This window comes from Mastigoproctus giganteus, chromosome 14 (genome assembly GCF_048544385.1).
Source record: "Mastigoproctus giganteus isolate SK-2022 chromosome 14, ASM4854438v1, whole genome shotgun sequence".
Taxonomy (NCBI): Eukaryota; Metazoa; Arthropoda; class Arachnida; order Uropygi; family Thelyphonidae; genus Mastigoproctus; species Mastigoproctus giganteus.
The window spans coordinates 119,682,855-119,706,429 of NC_143588.1; the positions used below are offsets into that span (position 1 = coordinate 119,682,855).

General features: G+C 36.9%; 1 protein-coding gene across 1 annotated transcript in view; it reads left to right on the forward strand.

Annotated features, from left to right (window-relative positions):
* Positions 1–279: 279 nt before the first annotated feature.
* LOC150075683 (zinc finger Ran-binding domain-containing protein 2-like) overlaps positions 280–23,575 on the forward strand; it is a 107,808-nt gene continuing 84,512 nt past the window's right edge. Inside the window, exons 1-2 of the mRNA XM_090388816.1 lie at positions 280–463; positions 23,366–23,418. Coding sequence (XP_090244942.1) covers positions 402–463; positions 23,366–23,418 — 115 coding nt within the window. The 5' untranslated portion in view covers positions 280–401. The remainder of the gene's footprint in view (positions 464–23,365; positions 23,419–23,575) is intronic.

Consider the following 23,575-nt stretch of genomic DNA (forward strand, 5'->3'; position numbering starts at 1 on the left):
AAAAATAAAGAAAGAAAGAAATAATAATAAAATAAAATAATTGAGCAAGAAATTTGAAACAATGCGATATATCAGGATTTAGAGTTATATTATAATAAAGTTATTTTGCCTGTTGTAATTTAATATTAAAGGTTCATTTCGTTTCAATGGCCACAACATCGGGAAAAAATGATTATTTTATGAGAACATCCAATGGCGCTTTCTATATTTGTCTCGCAGATATGTCAGTGTGTATGCAATGCCGCTAGTTGGCGTGTAGATGTCTGTCGTGGTGTTTTATCGGAATAAATTGTGAATTCGTGAAGCATTTCAATGTTGTTTTTGGCTTTATATTAAGTAAAATATAGAAATCATTCATTGGGCGGTTTTGTTTTTAAGTTCTTGGAGCTCTACGGGTGAAAATGTCGAACTCTGGAGGAAAATTTCGCATGAATGAAGGCGACTGGGTTTGCGCCGACCCTCAGTGAGTAACACTAAAGCCTAACCCGAAATGCTTTTGTAGTAGTCCAGAAATAGTAAAACTTAATTTCATGTTTTTTATTATTGCTTTTTATAATTCGTGGCAGTTCTTAAATGCTTATAGTTGATATTTCGTCGTAGTTATTTTTTAGTTTAATCACCAATCGTGTTTTTTCAGTTTCCAATAGCTGAAGTTCATTTGCCTTTCGTTCCCTTCCCCCACCAGAAGTGTTGGGTAAATGCCAAGCTCCTGATGTACAATTGCCCATGTATCAGTTACACAAACAATATAGTCATTAACTAAGATAAGAGCATAATTTTTATTTTAAGTTTGATTACTAAGAATGAGAAAACAAAACATTATTTTCGTTAAAAACAATTATTTTTATTATTACTAATTCATCAGTTGCCCTTGTAGGTAATCCCAACACTACAAAGTAGTGTTCCCATAATGGAAGTTGGCCAGCTCTGCAAGGTAGAGAGACTGTCAGATTTGTTATACATTTGACTCATACAGATAGCTATCATATTGTTTCTCTGTTCAAAGTATGTAATGACATTTAAGATATAAGTGAATGCTACATTATTTGGTGACAGTTGAACCAATCAAGATTTTATTTGTTGTTAATAAATTTCTTTTTGAAAGTCTCTTTTTATGGATGTAAGCTCAGCATTGGCTTCTTAATCCAATCCAATAAAGCAATTAAAAGTCACTTTTAACAGAAAATAAATAAAAGCACCGAAAGAGAATAAAAAACTGGTACAATAACTGCTAACATAGCTGAAACATTGCTGTGCATAAAGGGATGATTCAGTGGGAGAAGACAGAGTTGTAATCATTGGACACTGCTCTTCATAGACTGTTAGTGGAGTCCATAAAGATTTGGTGTTGAGACCATTGTTGTTTTCTATATTTATCATATTGATGAAAGTATATCAGGCTTAATGTCCAAGTTTGCAGATGATACAAGGGTTGGCAGAGTTGTTATTGACAGTAATCATGGTAAGTTGCTGCAACAGGATCTAGAAAAGTTGGGCAGATGGGCCGAGAGGGGGCAACTGAAGTTTAACATTGACAAATGCAAAATACTGCAACCCCAGAGTAATGTACCAACTGTGCAGTACACTCATGGTAATGGACAATACCTGGGGGGTAATTGTACAATCAGATATGTAGTTTTCAGAGCAGTGCAGACAGGGTGCCAGAGCAGCTCATGGGGTCTTGTCGATGATTTACAGGAATTTTTTTAGCAGGGATAAGGAAGTGATTATCCTCTTGTATAAGGCAACGGTCAGGCTGCACCTTCAGTACTGCATACAGGTCTGGAGGCCTCATTTTAGGAAGAATGTAGAGCTGCTGGAATGAGTACAGGGAAGGGCAATGAGATTGGTGAGGTGGAACAAAGGCATGCTCTTACCAAGAAAGGCTTTAGTTCTGCAAATTATAGCATCTGGAGATTTCGCACCTGTGAGGTGGATTGAGGTGTATCTGAAGTTTAACATTGACAAATGCAAAATAAGGTCTCAATGTAATTGTGCAGTTATATATGAAGTTTTCTGAGCAGTGCAGTCTGCAGAGCAGTTCATGGGGTCTTGTCAATAATATGCAGGAATTTGTTAGCAGGGATAAGGTGATTATCCCCTTGTCAGGCCACACCTTGAGTACTGCATACAGGTCTGGAGGCCTAATTTTAGGAAAGATGTAGAGCTGCTGGAATGAGTACTGAGAATTGCAACAAGATTGGTGAGGGGAGGAAAGGGCTACTCTTACCAAGTAAGGCTTAAGTTCTTCAAATTGCAGTGTCTGGAGACTAGGTGCCTGTGAGCAATCTGATTGAGGCTTTGAATGGTTTGGGTAAGCTCAATGCTGATGGGATTCTTCCTCTTGCTCAAATTATGCACTTTGAGCGAGCATGCATTCAAATTGAGGAAAGACAGTTGCAGAATAGATATGCAGAAATTTGCTTTTAGCCAGTGAGTGGTTTATTGCTGGAACAAACTTCCATCTGTTGTTGGAAGTCAATAGCTTAAATTGATTCAGAGAACTGGATGAACTTTTGGAGTGAATGGATATGTGAAATAGGACCCTTTATTTTGGGTGATGATGTGCAAGCTTGCTTTCTTGCATCATGCCACCACTAATGCTAATGTCTAAACGTAGCAGATTTGTCAGTGTAATAAGTCGTTTTTTTCCCTTTTTGTTTCAATTTTAGAAACAAATTAAAATATTTGTTTATCACCATATTTAGGTCACTGATTACATGCAACAGTCAAAATAATGTGCTACCTCTTTGGATTACACTGGAAATGTGGATGTCTTATGTGTAAAAACCATTCATTAACAACAGAGCAGTATTGTACATACTGACATTAATACTGTAACTAGTCGTAGCTGCTTCCTCCAAAAAACATATCCGAAACTTCGCGTAGAGGTTTTTGTAAACTGAGAAATGGCCAGTTGGATTTATCAGTTTATCATGATGTTATTACTAATAAATTGATGGATTGCAATAGGATCATTGATGAAGAAATGGAAATACAAAGATGATGCATTGAAGCAATATTAGTAGTAGCGAAATGATACCAGATTATACAGCATCAGCAAAAAAAAAAAAATGCTCATCCTGTTTGTCCAGTCGTTTAAATTTATTCAAACCGTCCATTTCCACAACACCATGTGGAAGTTTATTCTAATAATTATTAATCTCTAACCGTAATGAATTTTTTAACATCTGCCCTGCAATTTTCCAATTTCAATTTATGCTCCCTTGTGATGTGTATTCAAGAAAGAATCAGAATACCATCCACATTTAGTTTACTCAACCCAATTAAAATCTGAAACACTTTAGTCAGGCCTCCCTCATAGCTCCCCAGTTTTCAAGTGATGCAATTTGCAGAACTTTTTTTTTATGAAAACCCCAAACATTGTTATAGGGCCTCTTATATATCTTCTCAAACTCCAACTTCTGTCTTGGAGTTCAACAGTGAGTGGATGCCAATTAGTTGTGGAACATATTGTGACGAAAGCTTTCCCGGATTCAGATGTTTTGCATATAAATCTCTATGGTGTGAGATAGTTAGCATTAGTAGAGGCATTTGATACAAGAAAGCAAGCTTATGCAGCATCAGCCAAAAAAAAAAAAAAAAAAAACCACTTCCACTTCACCCCTCTGTTCTTTCAAAATACCTGTCCAGCTGAGCCTTAAACTTATTTAGGCTATCAACCTCCACTACACGGGATGGAAGTCTGTTCCACCAACTAACCACCCGCTGGCTAAAGGCAAATTTCCGCACGTCTATCCTACATCTGTCTTTCCTCAATTTGAATTTATGCCCTCTCAGGTGATTTTTCTGAGCTAGAGGAAGAATCCCATCAGCATTGAGCATGCTTAAACCATTCAAGGCTTTATACACCTCTATCAGATCACCTCGCTGGTGCCTAGTCTCCAGACACTGTAATTTGCAAACTTTAAGCCTTTCTTCGTAAGAGCACCCCTTTGTTCCATTCACTAATCTTGTTGCCCTTCTCTGTACTCGTTCCAGCAGCTCTACATCCTTCTTGAAATGAGGCCTCCAGACCTGTATACAGTACTCTAGGTGTGGCCTGACCATTGCCTTATACAATGGAATAATCACCTCCTTACCCTGCTGGAAAAATTCCTGTATATCATTGACAATACTCCATGAGCTACTCTTGCAGCCCGTCTGCACTGCTCAGAGAACTTCATATCTGCCTGCACAACCACCCCCAAGTCCCTTTCATTCTCTACCACTGTCAGTGTAGTACCACAGAGTTGATACGTTGCTCTGGGGTTGCTGTTTCCCATGTGTAGTACTTTACATTTGTCAATGTTAAACTTCATTTGCCACCTCTCAGCCCATCTGCTCAACCTTTCCAGATCCTGTTGCAGCAGCAGCATAGTGTCAGTAGTGTCCTTGACAACCCTGCCAACCTTTGTATCGTCTGCAAACTTGGACATTAAGCTTGATATACCATCATCAATATCATTTATAAATACAGAAAACAATAATGGACCCAACACTGAGCCCTGAGGGACTCCACTAATGACATTAGTCCACGACGAGCAGTGTCCATTGATTACCACTCTGTCTTCTCCCCCTCAACCACCCCTTTATCCATAGCAGCAATTTGCCTCCAATGTCACACTGCTCCCATTTGTGTAGCAGTCTTCCATGTGCAACAGTATCAAAAGCCTTTCTAAGATCCAAGTATATAATATCAAAGTTATTCCCTGCATCCAGTTCTTTTGTGACTGCATCATAGTATCCAATCAAATTGGTCAGGCAAGACTTCCCCTTAACAAAACCATGCTGTGTCTTGAGCTATAACTGAAGTCTTGTCTAAATGATCCTGCAGTGCTTCTTTAACCAGTGCCTCCATTAATTTTCCTGGAACAGAAGTTAAGCTCACAGGTCTATAATTACTTGTGTCAGCCTTTGATCCTCCTTTGTGAATTGGGGTCACATTTGCACTTTTCCAGTCTATGGGTACCTCCCCTGAGTCCAAGGAAGCTCTCATAATTATGGCTAATGGTTTGCTTACTTCCTTTGCTGCCTCCTTTAATATAACTGGATAGATCCCATCCACCCCGGTGTCTTTCTTGTGTTTATCTTCAGCAGTTTCTCCTCCACTTTACTCCCAGTTATTTCAAGATTCTGTAGCTTACTGCTAGAATTGAATACACCTCTGGCATTCTCCTCGCTGAATAACTCCTCATGTGTGAATGTCGATGCAAAATATTCATTTAGTTTGTTAGCTACCTGAGCAGGATCATCAACAGTTGACCCATCAATATCAAGTGGACCAATCTGATTCATCCCCTTCCTTCTAGAGTTTACATAAGTAAAGAACTCTTTGCTGTTTTTCTTTGCATCCCTTGCCAAGGATTTCTCGTAATCTGCCTTCGCCTGCCTAACCTCCTTTGTAACTTGGTTGCATATCAACTTGTATCTATCATAGGCTTCTGTGTCATGTGTTAATTTGTAAGTATCCCATGCATTTTTCTTCTCTGCCATATGCCTCATTAGTTCATCTGACATCCATTTTGGCCTAAACCTTGAACAATATTTCTTAGTTGGTATGTAAAGCCTAGTAGCTTCCAAGATAAGTTCTTTGAATGCTTCCCATTTTGAATTTGCTGTTGGTAACATCATCAGTTGGTCCCACTGTATAGAATTTAAATACTGTCTCAGTCCATCATAGTCGCCTTTATGAAAGCAATAACCCTTCCCTTTACCCCTAATGGTAGTTACCTCTTTGAGTAGATCCCACTTCAGCACACTGTGATCACTGCCACCTAGTGGTTCATTTATCTGCAGATTCTTAATGCATGAAGAATCACTGCTGATAATCAAATCAAGAGTATTACTCCCTCTAGTTGCCTCCCGAACATGCTGATGTAGAAAACAATCATCCAATAAATCCACAAAAGCCCTGCTAGTGTGTGAGTGACCAGCCCCCAAATTCCAGTCAATATCTGGGAAATTAAAATCTCCCATTATAAGACTCTCTGATTTACTGGCCCACTCTATTTCCCTGTACAGTTTCTTATTATACTCATCGGAGTCATTAGGCCTATAGCACACTCCTACTCTCAATTTTGATCTCCCAATGCTTATGTCACACCAAACTGACTCAATACTGCACTGTCCAGCGATGTCGACTGGCTTCACTTCCTTGGTTTTTATGTGTTTCTTAACTAATAGCATAACCCCTCCCCCCTTCCTATCCTGTCTATCCTTTCTGTAGACTTTGTACTCCCCAAATTCCAGTTCTGCATCCCTTATTTCTGTGTGACACCACGTCTCTGATATCCCAACAATATCTGCCTTTGATGTTTTGAGTAATATCTCAAATTCATCAAATTTATTTACTAAGTTGGAAGCAAAGGTATGAGAGTGAGAGTAATCTACAGGCCAGGTGATTGTAAAGATTATGATGAGAGCCTCTACTTTCAAATGGAATGAGCAAGTAAGCTTGAATGTCCTAATATGGGTAATTTTAATTTGCATCTAATTGATTGGAACCAATGGGAAGGAAACTCTACGTGCTCCCTTGTGATGTGATAATTTTTAAATTATCACATCACATCATTCAAATTTTTAAATGAGCTAAATGATTGTTATTTGTATCAACATTTCAGGGGAAAGTACTAGGGAAAAGCATATTGTAGACCTGATTCATCACCCACGAACCAGATGACATAATAGGGCTGACAGTACAGAAACCAGTAGCAGGAAGTGATCATGGAGTTCTATGGTGGACAATGAAGAGAGAGGTAGCAGTAGTTAAAGGCAAAGGAATGGGTTATAATTTCAGGAAAGTAAATTACGATGGCTTAATTAGGTGCTACATGGCCTCTATTAACTGGGTAGATATCTCACAGAGAGTGAATACAATTGAATTATGGCATACCTTAAAAAAAAAAATTAATCACAGAAGCCTTGAATGCATATGTACAATTAAAAAAAATACTACACGAGGAGGATTCCAAGTTGGATAAATAATTCATCATTATTCATCCAATTTGATGAACTTTTTGCCAGATTACTTGAGCAGAAAAAGGCAGCATGGAAAAGTTAGAGAAATAAAAAGTACTGAAGCCTATAACAGCTACAAATTGATCTGTAATAGTGACACTTAAAAGGGTTAGGCTGGCAAGGGTAGATTTTGAGAAATCGCTGGCAGAGACAGCAAAGAGTGGGGATAAGGAATTCTTCACATATATAAAAGCAAAGAAGAGAAAAACAAACCAGATCAGACCCTTATGTAATGGCCGTGGGATAGTATTAGATACCTCACGAACAATACGAAGGTTGGCAGGGTTGTTAATGACATTAATGTCAGTAAACTGCTGCAACAGGATCTAGAGAAGTTGAGCAGGTGAGCTGAGAGGTGGCAAATGAAGTTGAACATTGACAAATGTAAAATACTACATATGGGAAGCAGTAATCCCAGAGTAACGTATCAACTCTGTGGTACCACACTGACAGTGGTAGAGAATGAAAAGCACCTGGGGATAATTGTGCAGGCAGATAGGAAGTTTTCTGAGCAGTGCAGACGGTCTGCAGGAGTAGCTCATGGTGTCTTGTCAATGATATACAGGAATTTTTTCTAGCAAAGATAAGGAGGTGATTATGTCCTTGTATAAGACAATAGTCAGGCCACACCTTGAGTACTGTATACAGGTCTGGAGGCCTCATTTTAAGAAGGATGTAGAGCTGTTGGAATGAGTACAGAGAAGGGCAACAAGATTAGTGAACAGAACAAAGGATTACTCTTACGAAGAAAGGCTTAAGTTTTGCAAATTAGTGTCTGGAGACTAGGCACTTGTGAGGTGATCTGATTGAGGTGTATAAAGCCTTGAATGGTTTGAGCATGCTTAATGCTGATGGGATTCTTCCTCTTGCTCAGAATAATCACCTGAGAGGGCATAAATTCAAATTGAGGAAAGACTGTTGTAGGATAGATGTGCAGAAGTTTGCCTTTAGCCAGTGAGTGATTGATTGCTGGAACAAACTTCCATCTGTCGTTGTAGAAGTTGATAGTTTAAATAGATTCAAGGCAGAACTTGACAAACATTTGGAGCGAGGGGATGGGTGAAATAAGAGGTTTTTTTTTTTTTTTTTTGGCTGATGCTATATAAGCTTGCTTTTTTGCATCATGTGCCCTTGCTATTCTAGTTGCGATCCTGGCACATGCACGCGAAGGACCATGAATCTGAGATGGGGTAGGGCCGGCATACATTAACTGAATTTTGATGTAATTTCATTTCAAGTGTCTCCGAAATTAATAGTTTGGTGTAATCATGTTGGATGCTGAGAATTTTTGCTTCGTTGAATAGAAAGGTATGGTCTTCACTGATCGCACAGAATGCAAGTTCTGATGCCGAGGAGCGGGATGAGAGGACAGATGTTGAATGTTGTCTCATTCTCGTAGTGAGTGTACGAGTGATCCCTGGTATGAGGAGTTGCAAGATACCGTGTAGACTGTCATTTAATTGGAATGTGGATGCGGATTGAATTTCGTGTTCTTTTAGGTCAGCATATAGTTTCATTGTGGGTTTGGCTATGATTTTGAATTGTGTGTCTTTGAAAATACTATTTAGTTGTTTGAACCATTGTTCAATATATGGTAAAGCAATAAAATATTTTTTTTGTTATTATAGTTGATAGCAGGAGAGGTATTACATAATCTGTTTATTGCTTGTATCCTTATTTTGTTTATAATGGGTAGGAGGTGACCTCAAATTTGAAATCTGTTTTGTAGTGTTTGTATTTCTGTGTTTAGGGCTGATTCAGATGTTGAGTATTTGTAGGCATTAAGAAATTGGTTAAGGATGATGGATCTTTTATAGGTAAAGGGGTGGTAGCTGTTATAATGAGGCAGCATTCCAGTGTTGGTGGCCTTTCTGTATATGCTGAATTGGATTTTATTCATAACGCATGTGAGGGTGAAATTTAAAAAATGTAATGATTTTGTTTGTGTTTTCGGATTATAGAGTGAAGCTTAATCTTGCAAGGATATGTTTTGTAGGATGTCCTGTGTGGTCTCCACATCTGTGATGCAAAGTATATCATCCAGATATCTACCATAGTAGGTGATCCGCGGAAGAAAGGGAGTTAAATGTATTGTTTCGATATTGGTAAGGTATATTTCTGCAAGTAAACCACTTAGGTTTAATCCCATGGGTAAGCCATAAACTTGTTTTGAAGACTTTACCTGGGAAGGTGATATAATTGGTTTCAGTTAAGTTTTATCAGCTCGAATATAGCAGTAATCAGGAGTTTTGTATGATTAATTGGTAGGGAGTCTTTGTTTAGCATGTCCCAGACAATGTCCAGGGTGTATGCGATGTTCACGTTGGTATATAGAGAGGTGACATCTAGGGAAAATAGGTTGTCATTATCCTTAAGTGTTTTATCTTTTAGGATGTTAAATAGCAAATCGTAATTTTTTTATTCCAAATTTTATGATTTTTCTGAACGGTTTGACTATATTATATATGTGGGAAGCTAACACTGAGTGCAGAATGTTTGTATGAAATGATGGGACAAATGAGGAAACCTGTCTTATGTAGTTTTACCTGGTCAAAAAGTGTGGGTATATTGTACGTCCTAGCTTTTAATTGTTTTAACTGGGCCATCGTAATGTAATTGTTTTTTTGGTATGTCATTAAATTCTTATTATATTGGTTGACTAAATTGGAAAAAAAGGTCCGGATTGACTTCTTGGTAAGTGGACGTATCAGATACTATGAAATTTAACTTGTTGATATAATCTTGCTTGTCTAAAACTACAACTGTATCGCCTTTGTCTGATTTTTGCATCAACGTAGTGCTGAGGTTTCTTTACTATTTTTGCATCACTTCAGCGTAGTGCTGAGGTTTCTTTACTATTTAATTTGGGGAGGTGCGGGCTTTTAGGGTTGTTCACTACTTGGTTTATCTGAGCGGGACGTTCCGAAGTGCAAATTCGACGTCTATAAGAAGTTTTCTTCGGCAAATTGCAGGGAGGGGGTAGATTATTGTTTAGCCTTTGGACAGAAGCAAAATTTGGTCACTGATTAGGGATTTTTGAGAGATTAGTGACATGTGGCTGGAAGTGACATGTGTCACAAGTTGAGTGGTGCTTCGGTGTAATTAGCGTATGGAATGCCAGGTATCTGGGATGGCCTTATTAGTTTATTTCTGTGACGGTCTCTAATTTCCAAGCTAGTGCTTCGCAATGAAAATTTATAGTGGTTTTCAAGGTTGACCAATCGTTAGGGTGAAGGTATTTTCTTAATTTATTGCGGATGTGTTTGACTTGATGCAGATATTGTTGTTTGATTGAATAACGTGATTTCAGGGCGAGGTTGATGATACTACACGATGTGGTGTAAGCTAGTTTTTTTATGCCCAGTAATTTTGGTTGAATTTAACCATAGCAAATTTCGGGGTAATGTTTTGTTTGAGGCAATAATTTAGGAAAGTTATATGGTGATCCTGGGCTGATTATTTAAGTGTTAATTTGGTATATTTCTGTAGACAAGAAATCTCTTATGCTTGCAGGGTCGAAAAGATGTGGGTGGAGAGTAAACGAAATTTATGGAATTGTCAAAGCAATTTATAGGAAGGTATTTAATTAATGGATAACAGAGCAGCAGTGTCTCAATAAGTTCTACGTTATAAATAAATTAGTTTAAAAATGGAAGAATTACCTCTATGGTGTCTTGCAGAACACTTCGGTGTTGATACTCACCGTAGTTGGATAACTATACAAATCGATTAATTGTATTCCACTCTCTCGTAGACAAGATCAGTGATCCAATGCGCCATGGATTGGGAGCCCATGGACCCCAAGCCTGACCCCAAAATACATCGAACCACCACCCCAATCTTGAGCGAGAGAATACAAAACATCCGTATTTTTAAAACAATTTAACTGCTATGGGACCAAATAGTACATAATGAATATATACTTTTAATACAAAACGTCCATATTTTTAAAACAATTTAACTGCTATGGGACCAAATAGATAAAATGTAATGAATGTATACTTTTAATACAAACTGCCTGTATCTTAAAGTATTAAAAGTATACATTCACTATGTATCTATTTGGTCCCATAGCAGCTAAATTGTTTTAAAAATACGAATGTTTTGTATTCTCTCACTCAAGATTTAGGTGGTGGTTCGATGTATTTTGGGGTCGGGCTTGGAGTCCATGGGTTCCTGATTCCGTTGTGCATTGGATCACTGATCTTGTCTACGAGAGAGTGGAATACAATTAATTGATTTGTATAGGTATCCAACTACGAGAGTATCAGCACCAAAGTGTTCTGCAAGACACCATAGAGGTAATTCTTCCATTTTTAAACTAATTTACTTATAATGTAGAACTTATTGAGATATTGCTGCTCTGTTGTCCATTCACAAGACAATGAATAAACAATAAATGGAAGAACAGAATTAGTCTAAGAAAATTGTTTTATTGAAAAAATTATTACAAATTGTATCATTATGAAAAAAAAAAAATCTGTTTCTTTATATTTTCTACAAACTACAAACACTTAAGCTGTATTACACTATCAGTTCCAAAAGAAAACTATAAAATTGTTATAAAAATGGTAGTTGAAAACTTGTTTTCTGGCTAATCAGTATCTGAAAAAATTCCTGGGTATGGCATCACTGCAGTCAGGTCCTTTATCTTATCAGCTGGTAGTGTTGGAGCCTCTTTTTGAATAAAAGTACATTTCTCATATCTTGAATAGTCTTTCCCTTTTTGAGAATATTTTGAGTAATCCAAGACTCCAAAGTGTTTTTTTTTTATAAAACACTTTGTGGTGAACAGAAGAACAAACTTTAATCACACTTGAGTTTCTGTATGGGAATACCTTTGGGATTAATAAGATCATTACATGCACTAATCAAGTCCAAAAAATTCTTTGGTTGCATTTTAACAGGAACCATAGGATGAACTTCTCTAGCCTCATGAATAACTTTCATAACATCATCTGGAGTTAAGCATTTTTTTTTTTTTTTTTTTTCATGTATTTTTCAATGTGCACAAAGTCTCGGTCACTGTTTAGGAAGCTGTGACCTATAAGGACAAACTTGTGTTGCACTTCTTGAAGCAGCCCCGTACTTTTTATGAATACCATAAGAAAAATCATTGTTTTATTTTTATTCTGCCCGTAGCAGTTACCGGATAATCAAATTTTCATGATGTATCCTTCCTTCATTAACAAGATTAAAAATGCATGAGGCAATTTTGTTGCAAGGAGTAGTACAACATTTCCTTATTTTTTATTTTAACATCTTCTTGCCGGTACCCATCATTGAATCATATACTGGTGTTGTCAGTCCACTGCTTGCTGAATTTTTTGAGAACCTGCTGTGCATTTTGAATGCACAGAAGGTTCTGTGCACATAAGGTTCCCGAAATGTCGCCTTAATGTATAGGAATTTAGTTATTAACTGATTAAACTAACTTAATATTCACATGATATAATTCTACGGAAAATCCATGTAATGTTCTTCTTCCAACTATGTTAGATCTTAGATAATAAATTACACCTTTGTTGAACATATGTTAAGACTTTGAAATAGCTGCCTATTAAAACTTGTGTACAGTATCTTCAATGACCCACAATGAGGACCACAAATACATATTGCTGCAGTTATATAAAACTATAATTAGATCATGATTGGATTATGGATCTCCTGGATATACTTCAGCTAGATGGAGCATTTTTTATTTTATTATTATTTATTTGTTTTTTTGGCAGGTGCAGCATAAGCCATAGGTTTCCTTTCACCACGTGGCCATTGCTAATACTAATGTTGCAGCACCTAAATACAATCCACCATAGTGTTCTCTGCACGTAACTCTAAGAGCTTTTAGAGCTTCATCAGTTTACATTGTATGCAGATGCATCAGAGCCTCCACTACATCTTTAACGAGATTGATGATTATCTAGTAGATAGACTATCTGTCTACTCTGCATGTACACTGAAAATATGCAGTTAGATATCACATCTAAATTGGTCTATTATTCATGAACCACTGAGCAGTTAATTATGATTGCAAGCTGAATAAAAATAAATTAGTAGTATTGCATCTCAGACACTTAAAGTTTGGGAAATATATTTCAGTCATATTTTTACTGTAAACTTAAATTCAGACTCTCCTTGGCTGCTGACTATGCCTTTATCTATTTCTTACCTAATCAAATGGAAGATAAAGGATGAATCCCCATTTGTTATGCAAAAGTTCCACATGCTGTGCAGTGCTGAAAATAAAACAGTAATCAAATTTATATGGATGGATCAAAATAAAACAGCTCAGTAGGTGGTGCATTAGTTTTTCTGGAGCCAACTATATCTGTTCCTCTTGTTTGCAGTACTTTTACTGCAGAACTGTGTCCCTAAACTAGCCTTATATAGTATTAGCAAGTATCAGCTTTTTCCTACCTTCATCTCTACTGACTCTCTTAGTTGTAGCACTGGCTCTACAGAACAATGTTTCTCACACCTATTGATTCAGCATCTTAAGAATCAACTCATATTTTCAAAAAGCATGAAAACAAGTTGAATTATCAGGATTGTGATGTACGCAACTTTCTGTTTATAGAGATTTCTTTTTGTTTTCCCATTAAGCTTGCTGCATGTTGGCTTAGGACAGATCATCCTCCCATCTTCATGGCCCTTTTCTACTTTTTTTGCTGATGGGTCTCCAGTTTACTAGTTTTGGCTATCTGTTTATATGTTTTTCACATTATTTTTTTCAGTTTATATTAATTCATTAATAGGTTGTATTTTACATTGTTTCCCAATTTTCCTCAGGAAACAATGTGAACTTTATTTCTTAACTTTATCTTTTAACTTAATTGCTTAGTGTTTATTAGTTATTTGATGTGGTGTTTTCATTTCTATGGTTTCATTTATTTGTTTTATTTTTGCTGTTGTAGCTCTTGTCTCAGCTGCATATTAGCATTAATAGTGGCATATCATACAAGAAAGCAAATTTATACAGCATCAACCAAAAAAAAAAAAACCACTTCCCATTTCACCTAACCATTCCCTCCAATAGTTTGTGTAGTTTTTCCTTGAATTTATTTAAGCTATCAATTTCCACAACAGATGGAAGTTTGTTCCAGCAATCAACAATCCCCTGGCTGAAGGCAAACATCCACACATCTGTTCTGTAGATTAGTATTAGTATTAGTAACGGCTGCATGGTGCAAGAAAGCCTATGGCTTATGCTGCACCAGCCAAAAAAAAAAAAAAAAAAAAAAAAAAAATCCGAACAAAACAATGATAAAAACAAAAAAAAAAAAATAAATAAATAACTAATTAATAATAATTAATAAATAAAAAAATAAAATAAAAAGGAAATTAAACCTATCATCCTATGCGCTTCCCTTACCCGAACGTACTATCCAGATGACCTTTGAATTTCCCCAAACTGTCGGCCTCTACCACCCATGAAGGCAACTTATTCCAGTAATTTATAACTCGCTGGCTAAAATAAAACTTCCTGTCCAATCTAAACATTTCCCCCCGTAACTTGAATTTATGTCCCCTAGTTCTAGCATCATTTATAATCTTGAAAATTTTGTCCTCATTCATTTTACTGATGCCTCTCAGAGCCTTAAACACCTCAATCAAATCTCCTCTAAGGTGTCTAGTTTCCAAACTCTGCAACCCACATATTCGAAGTCTTTCTTCATAAGGACGCCCTTTTGCCGATCTCACCAGGCGAGTTACCCTTCTTTGCACCCTTTCAAGAAGCTCGATGTCTTTCTTTAGGTGCGGTCTCCTTTAGATGCCCTTCTTCGATTTGAATTTCTGCCCCCCCCCCGTGTGCATAGTCTGAGCATGAGGAAGAATCCCATTGGCATTGAGCTTCACCTCGCAGGTGCCTAGTCTCCAGATGCTGCAGTTTGCAGAACAGAAACCTTTCATGGTAAGAGGGCCTTTGTTCCCCTCAAATTTTGTTGCCTTTATCTGTAATTATTTTAACAAGGGGTTATATTATTTTTTAATTTGAGGTCTCCAGCCTGTATGCAGTACTCGAGATGTGGCGTGACCAGTGCCTTATACAATAGTATAATAACATTCCTATCCTTGCTAGTAAAATTCTTTTATTTTATTCACAAAACTCCACTTTCTGTCTGCACTGCTCAGAGAACTTCTATCTGACTTCATATATGTTATTATAGGTCCTACTGTAGTTCTATATATTTTAACTTTAGCATCTCAATTGATGTGGCCGACCGGGCTAGCCGGGTGGGTAAAGTGCCTGCCTGGCAACCCAAAGGTCGCGGGTTCGATTCCCGCCTCGGGCTTGGATCAAAGTACAGCAGGTCCCCGTTATAACGCGGATTCGCTATAACGCTGTTCTTATATTATAACCCGTATCTGACTATAACTCTGTCACAGATCACTATAACGCTCTTTTACAGATTGCATTTTTGGCATATTTAACGAAATCGTTTCATTTGATGGAGTCGATAGCTTGAAAATGAATAGCAAAACAGCATTAAAACGTTTCCCACGCTAACTTGAGAAATTTTCCCACGCTCAGTGAAATTTTTTCGCACGCTAATTTAATTGCAGTACAGTGACTTGTTACGTAGTTCCGAGATCAACATTTTAAAAAATGATCAAGTATATTGCTTGTAATATTTGCGTTATATACATTTATCCGAAGTCTAGTCATCACTCAGTAGAGTATTAGACATCGTGCGTTACGGAAAGTTTACTTGAACATTGTATCGTAATTAATTCAACCAACGCAGTTACATTTTCGAAGAGCTAATAATGACTGATAGGAATGAAAATGCAACAACGTCTGGGCGCAGTACGAAGACTATAAATGTAAGAAAAAGACTGAATTTGAAAATTAAATTAGACGTTTTGAAGCGAATCGATTCCGGTCAACGACAAGCGGATGTGTGCCATAGGTAAGGGCTGGTAGAATAGATTTAAAATCCAGATTTAAAAGCCTAGTGCAGATCAAGGAGCCGAAACTTTCAAAAAAGAACTTGTTAAAATTATTGAAGAGGGGTATTATGTGTTATACTTCTCAACAAGTTTTTAACATAGATGAAGCAGGACTTTTGTGGAAACGAATGCCTAAAAGAAGTTTCATATTGAAAGAACAAAAAACATGCCAAGTTTCAAAGCGGCGAAGGATCGGTTGACTTTATTGTTGGGTGGTAATGCTGCGGGCCATTTAAAATTAATACCCCTTTTAGTTTATTTGGAAGAGGGCCAAAGTTCAACTCAAAATCCACAATATCAATATCAAGTTTATTTTTCATGATTAAATTCATCCATTAAATTACATCAATTAAATTCATTATTTTAATTGGAATTTTAAGTTTACTTTTGATACGCAAGTAGTTACCACATAATTATACGTATGTAATGCAGAATATTTTATATGTGCAAATATTTGAATATTAAATATTTTGACTGACATTTGTGCATCTTTTCATTACTGTTTATTATTGATTAGGAAATATACTATGGCACCGACCGCAGCTCATAAATACATATGTTACCTTACGGGAAAGCGGCGCTCGCTTAGCGCGGATTCACTTAGCGCTCTGTTTTTCCGGAACGAATGATCAGCGTTAAGCGGGGGTCACCTGTACTGCAAAAACCTTGGGAGGTGCATTATGGCCACAGAAGCCTATGTGCCAACAACTACAAAAAAAAAAAAAAAAAAATCAATTGATGTTTGGATTGTTTCAAATTGTTATTTAACTCTCCTGTTATTCTACTTGCTCTCACTGCTTGTTGTTCTACTTCATGAGTTATTCCTAACTGTTTATCTTTATGGTAAGTAGTTAAATTTTATCTTTTGTTCTGTCATTTTCCCTTCTAATTCTAATTTACATCTGAGTGGTTCTTTTGCTGTTGTTAGGCTCTTTGTATTCCCTATTCATATTTCCATATTAGCTGAAACTGAAGCACTAGATACTGTTTGTTGCCACGCTCTGATTGGAGGAATGAATGGATAATATGGCTAATGCACAGAAATGTTGTTCTTGGTTTAAGCAGTGTGCATATGAGAAAACTGTATATGTGCATATGACATTGGTTCATTCAGTAAATATAGTCACATACTGAGGAGCAATACTAAGAGAATAACAGGATGGTACCCAAGAGAAGCTAGAAGAAAACCTGGAAGACAACGACGGAGAGGGACAGATGAAATTCATGAGTTTGTGGGTAGTAAATGGATGGCCATTGCACAAAATAGAAGGAACTGGAAAGTTGCTGGAGAGGCTTTCATCCTGTAGTGGATTGATAATGGATGATAATGGATTGAAATATACAAATTGAAAATTTATTACTATTTGCTTATATTAATCGCAGGAAAAATGTGAAATATGCATTATTTTTCAGTGTTTTTATTAAAATTCAGAAGGAAATACACAAATGTTTACTGCATACCAGTCTGTGCCATATGTTATTTGTTTATTTTATTAACTCCTTAGCAGGCCTTAAAAGATTATTTCTCTTTGCACATGGGATTACTTTGACCCTATGTGCATACATTTCAAAAATCAGTAAAAAAAATATTCAATATTGTTTACTTTTTGTGATGCTGCCCATATTTTCAATCTTTTCTGAACGCAACTGTGAAATATCCATTTTTCATATAAAACATTTTCAATCAATTTTTCAAATTAAAACTCCCTTTATGGTTATCAGTGAGTGAAATTAAAATTGGAAAACCTACATGCTTCAGTGAATGACAAGACTTCAGTTATAGCTCGGACACAGCATGGATTTGTTAAGGGGAAGTCTTGTCTGACCAATTTGATTGGATACTATGATGTAGTCACTAAGGAACTGGATGCAAAGAATAATTTTGATATCATATATTTGGATCTTAGAAAGGCTTTTGATACTGTTGCATATGAAAGACTGCTACAAAAATTGGAGCAGTGTGGCATTGGAGGCAAATTGCTGCTGTGGATAAAGGGATGGTTGAGTGGGAGAAGACAGAGTGGTAATCAGTGGACACTGCTCATCATGGACTAATGTTATTAGTGGAGGCCCCCAGGGTTCAGTGTTGGGTCCATTGTTGTTTTCTGTATTCATCAATGATATTGACGATAGTATATCAGGTTTAATGTCAAAGTTTGCAGATTATACGAAAGTCAGCAGGGTTGTTAATGACACTAATGACAGTACACTGCTGCGACAGGATCTAGAAAAGTTGAGCAGATGGGCTGAGAGGTGGCAACTGAAGTTTAACATTGACAAATGTAAAGTACTGCATATGGGAAGCAGTAACCCCAGAATAACGTATCAACTGTGTGATATTACACTGACAGTGGTAGAGAGTGAAAAGGACCTGGGGGTAATTGTGCAGGCAGATGAAGTTTTCTGAGCAGTGCAGACAGTCTGCAAGAGTAGCTCATGGTGTCTTGTCAATGATATAGAGGAATTTTTCTAGCAGGGATAAGGAGGTGATTATCCCTCCTTATCCCTTATAAGGGATAAGGAGGGATAATATCCTCCTTATAAGGCAATGGTCAGGTCACAGCTTGAGTACTGTATACAGGTCTGGAGGCCCCATGTTAAGAAGGATGTAGAGCTGTTGGAATGAGTACAGAGAAGGGCAACAAGATTAGTGAATGGAACAAAGGGTTGCTCTTACGAAGAAAGGCTTAAGTTTTGTAAATTACAGTGTCTGGAGACTAGGCATCTGCAGTGTGATCTGATTGAGGTTTATAAAGCCTTGAATGATTTGAGCATGCTCAATGCTGATGGGATTCTTCCTCTTGCTCAGAATAATCGCCTGAGAGGTCATAAATTCAAATTGAGGAAAGACAGTTGTAGGACAGATGTGCAGAAGTTTGCCTTTAGCCAATGGGTGGTTGATTGCTGGAACAAACTTCCATCTGTCATTGTAGAAGTTGATAGCTTAAACAGATTCAAGGCAGAACTAGACAAACATTTGGAGCGAGTGGATGGGTGAAATGAGAAGTGTGTGTGTGTGTGTGTGTGTGTGTGTGTGTTTTTTAGCTGATGCTATATATGCTTGCTTTCTTGCATAATGTGTCCTTGCTAATGCTAATGAATTGTGTGCAATTGGATACCAGCCTGTCAATAATAGGAACTTTTGCTGTATGAAACATGAAGCACGTGTGTCAACAGTTTGAGTCCAGGTGATGCTTGTGTCATGAAGCCAGAGAGCCTTAGTGATAGGAAGAAAGCATGTGGCAGCTACCACTCAACTTATGCTTATAATTAGCCTTAATTCCTGAATTTTTTCTAATTGTGGAATAACTAATTGAGATTTCTGGAAGTTTCAATGGAGAAATCAAAGAAAATATTTTCATAATTCTTCTCTCTCTTTCTCATAAGAAAAAATAAGTTAAATTTATGTTTATCGGCACTGTTCACATAGTGTGCCAGTATCACCCAGTTGTTTATTTCATGTACCTTTCCTTTTACAGTGCTTATTTATTGACTGCGTGATATACATATCTGCGTTTGGGCAGCAAACATGTATTTCCATATTGCTCCAATTTGTACATCTATCTTATGTGCAACAGTATCAAACTGTCCTGAAATCCAAATACATGATATCAGAATTATTTTTTGCATCTAGCTCCTTTGTCACTCCTGCATGGTATCCAATCAAATTGGTCAAACAAAATTGCCCCTTAATAAATCAATGCTGTGACTGCAGTATAATGGCACTTCTGCCTAGACGGTCTTGCCTTACATCTTACCAGTGACTCCTTTATTTTACCTGGAGCATAAGTTAAGCTAACTGGTTTGTAATTATTCATATCACTTTGTGAATTGGGAATTGATTCATCATCATCAACCATTTTCCATCCACTGCAAAATTAATGCCTCTCCAGCAACTTTCCAGTTCTTTCTGTTGTGTGCAATTGACATCCATTTACTACCCACAAACTTGTGAATTTCATCTGCCCATCTCCGTCGTCTTCCAGGTTTCCTTCTAGCTCCTCTTGAGTACCATTCTGTTATTTTCTTAATCCATCTCTCATCATGTCTTCAAGCTATGTGCCCTACCCAAGACCATTTTAGTGCTTTCATTTTGATAAGAATGTCCTTTACTTCAGTTTGCTGCCTAATCCACGTGTTTTTCTTCTTATCTAAGTCTGATTCCTAATATAACTCGTTCCATTCTTCGCTGTGTATTTTTCAACTTCTCTTCCATTCTTTTGGTGAGTGCCCAAGTTTCACTTTATTAAGTCATGGTAGGGAGTATACTTTGGTTCATTATTTTATGTTTCAGACAAATTGGGATATTGCTCCTCAGTATGTGACTATATTTCCTGAATGCTATTCATCCAAAATTTATTCTTCTCTTGACTTCCAGCCATTTATCATTATTACAGCTAATGACTTGTCCCAGATAAGTATATGAATCCACCTGTTCAATTACTGCTCCTTCAATGATTATATCCCTTTCTGTGGCATACTTGTTCATCATTACTTTTGTTTTAGCCATATTCATCTTTAGTCCAAAATCCTTACTAACTCTGCATAACTGATTAAGATTTTCCTCTAATTCTTTGGGATCGTGGCTTATGACCACAATGTCATCTGCAAATCTTAAATGGTTTAGGTACTCTCCATTCACATTGACTCCTTTCTGCGGCCAGTCTAATCTTCTGAAAACTTCCTGAAGGGTAGTAGCAGTAAACAACTTCAGAGATATTGTGTCTCATGGTTCAATTCCTTTCTCAATTTTAAATTTTCTACTGTCTTTGTCTTGTCTAATAAAGGAGGTAGCGTTGTCATATATTTTCTTCAAAATCATAATATATGGGTATCTTTGCCTTGTCTTTCCAGTACCCGAAACATTGCCTTATGCTGTATGGAGTCAAATGCCTTTTCATAATCCACAAATGGAAGGCATAATGGTGTTTTATATTTATTTGCTTTCTCCATTAGCTGTGATATTACGTGAAGATGATCCATAGTTGAGAATCCTGTCCTAAAGCCAGCTTGCTCTTTCAGTTGATTCTCATCAAGTATTCTTTCTAATCTGTTAGTAATGACCCTTGTTTCCTTGTTCCATTGTAGATATGGGAAAGCCGACCGGGCTAGCCAGGTAGGTAAAGTGTCTGCCTGGCAACCCAAAATCCGCGGGCTCGATTCCCACCTCAGGCTTGGATCACAGTAAAAATGCAAAAACTTTGGGAGGTGCAATATGGCCATAGAAGCTGTTGCGCCAACAACTAACAAAAAAAAAAAAAAAAAAAAAAAAAGATGTGGGAAAACAAAGGACTTCCTTGTAGTCCCACATCCTTGTAGATGTGGGATTACAAGCTAATTGGTCTATAATTTCCAATTTATGATATCTCCTTTCTTATGCAGTGAAACTATGATTGCATTATTCCACTCCTTAGGTGTCACAGCTTTTCTAATGCATTTTGTGAAGAGGCTTGCTAGTTTCTGTGTCATGTCTTCCTCCCAATTTTAACAACTCTACAGTAACTTCATCTTTCCCCGGGGCTTTCTGATTCTTAATTTTCTTCCACGCATGTTCTGTCTCATCAGGAAGGATATCAGGTAACATTTCCTCGCAACTTGTATAATTCTCTATAGTAGTCTTCTGCTATTTGAATGATGCCTTCTCTGCTATTTATATGTACACCATCTCTATTCTTCAGTTTCGGTATCATGTCTTTCTGTATTACTGCTCATGGCTACTGATTTAAGTCCTTTGTTTTCCCTTAATGCTTGTTCTTCTTTTCTTGCATTAAATCTTATGTCCTCTCTGAGTCTCTCTCTCTAATAGCTTTGCATAACTCAGTATACTCAGTTTTGCCCTTGTTAGTTGCTCTTCATTTGTCGTCTTCAGTTCATCCAGACAAGTGTTCCTTGACTAATTTTTTCTTCTTTGGAAGGCACCCCCATAGCCAGGTGGGCAGGAGCAGCAGTGCGTAGAACATGCTTCTTGATTAGACCGAGGTTCGAGCCCATGACAACCAAATATGGAGGATGCAGGAAGGTCAGGGAATGATCACCGCATATCGCCAGAGCACTGTGGCCTTAGCTGCTAATGCTCGTAAAAACCAAATAACAAACAAACAAACATCTTCTTTGGATTTCTTTTTACCAATAGGTTTCTTGGACTTGATCACTTTCAGAAAGTTGTAGTATTCCTCGTCAGTATCTTGGTCCTGAACAGTCTGCAGAAGCTCAAACTTGTTAAGTTCCAGTACATACTGCTTTTTCTTCTCTTCTGTTATCTCAAAGATCTTCATATTATTTACTGGAGTCAGTTTTTTCCTTTCTTTTCTTACATCTATATCAAGTGTGCATCTTACCATTCTGTGATTGCTTCCAACATTTACCTTATTCAGGACGTAACATTATTTACGATATAACTTCTGTTAGTAAGGATGAAGTCGATTTCATTAATTATTAATCCATTTGGGCTCTTCCATGTCCACTTCCTGTTCACCCTTTTCTTGAAAAAAGTGTTCGTTACTGACATTTATCGAGATTCTGCAAATTCCACAAGTCTTTCACCAATTCCAAAATTTCCTATAGTTCCCATTTTTGTGCTGTTTTGTCTCTTTCCAACCTTAGCTTTGGAGTCCCCCATAATGATAGTGTAGTGGGTTTTCTGCTCATCTTGAGACTCTCAATTTTAGTGCACATTTATTCAACCTCTTCATCCTCTTGGCTTGATGTTGGTGCATAAATCATTATAACCTTTAGCTTGTGCCTCTTAGAAATCCTGAGTAGTCTTGCTAACACCCTTGGTGATGTACTTTTGAATTCCAAAATGTTGTTTTTTATATCTTTATGGACCAGAAAGCTAACTCCGCCTTTGCTCCTTTTACTGTTTCCATTGGTGTACAGCAGATTTCCACTTGTTAAACTTAAGTGATTCATTTCTTCTTGTTTCAGCCAAACCGATGAATTCCAATTCACATTTTCTAATTTTTTTTCTAGCTCTAATATCCTATCTTCACCGATGAGCAATCTTACATTGTAACAGGCCAAGTTCAGTGTTTTAGACTGAATGTCTGTTATTCCTCCAGTTAATGGATTGATATAATGCATTGATTTTGATAAAAGAGATATATAATTTTATGCCACTTAATTATGTTTACTATTTGGATCTTTGTTTTTATTTAAATTAATAACATGCTACCACTACATTGTTAGATTTTTAACGATCCTCAAAATTCATTCTTTGAATACTGAATCGTTATTCTATTTGAAGGTTATTTTACTTGGAAAGCATTTATATATGCATAAGGACAACTAAATTTACCCATTGTAATTGTGTATACATCATACAAGAATCCAATATCTTTAATTTTTTTTTTGTTTATATTTATTAAATCTAGTGTAATTTTGTATATTGCAGGTGTGGAAATGTAAATTTTGCAAGAAGGGCAACTTGTAATCGTTGTGGAAAAGGTATGGGATACAGTTTCTGTTCTTTATAAAAATTATTGATTCACTGATCATACAAGCAATGATTTTAGTGTGTTCAAAACTAAAATAAATATTCTACGATAGTATTATACATGACTCCAGGATTCCAAATGTATAACCTACCACTTGGAGGCATTAA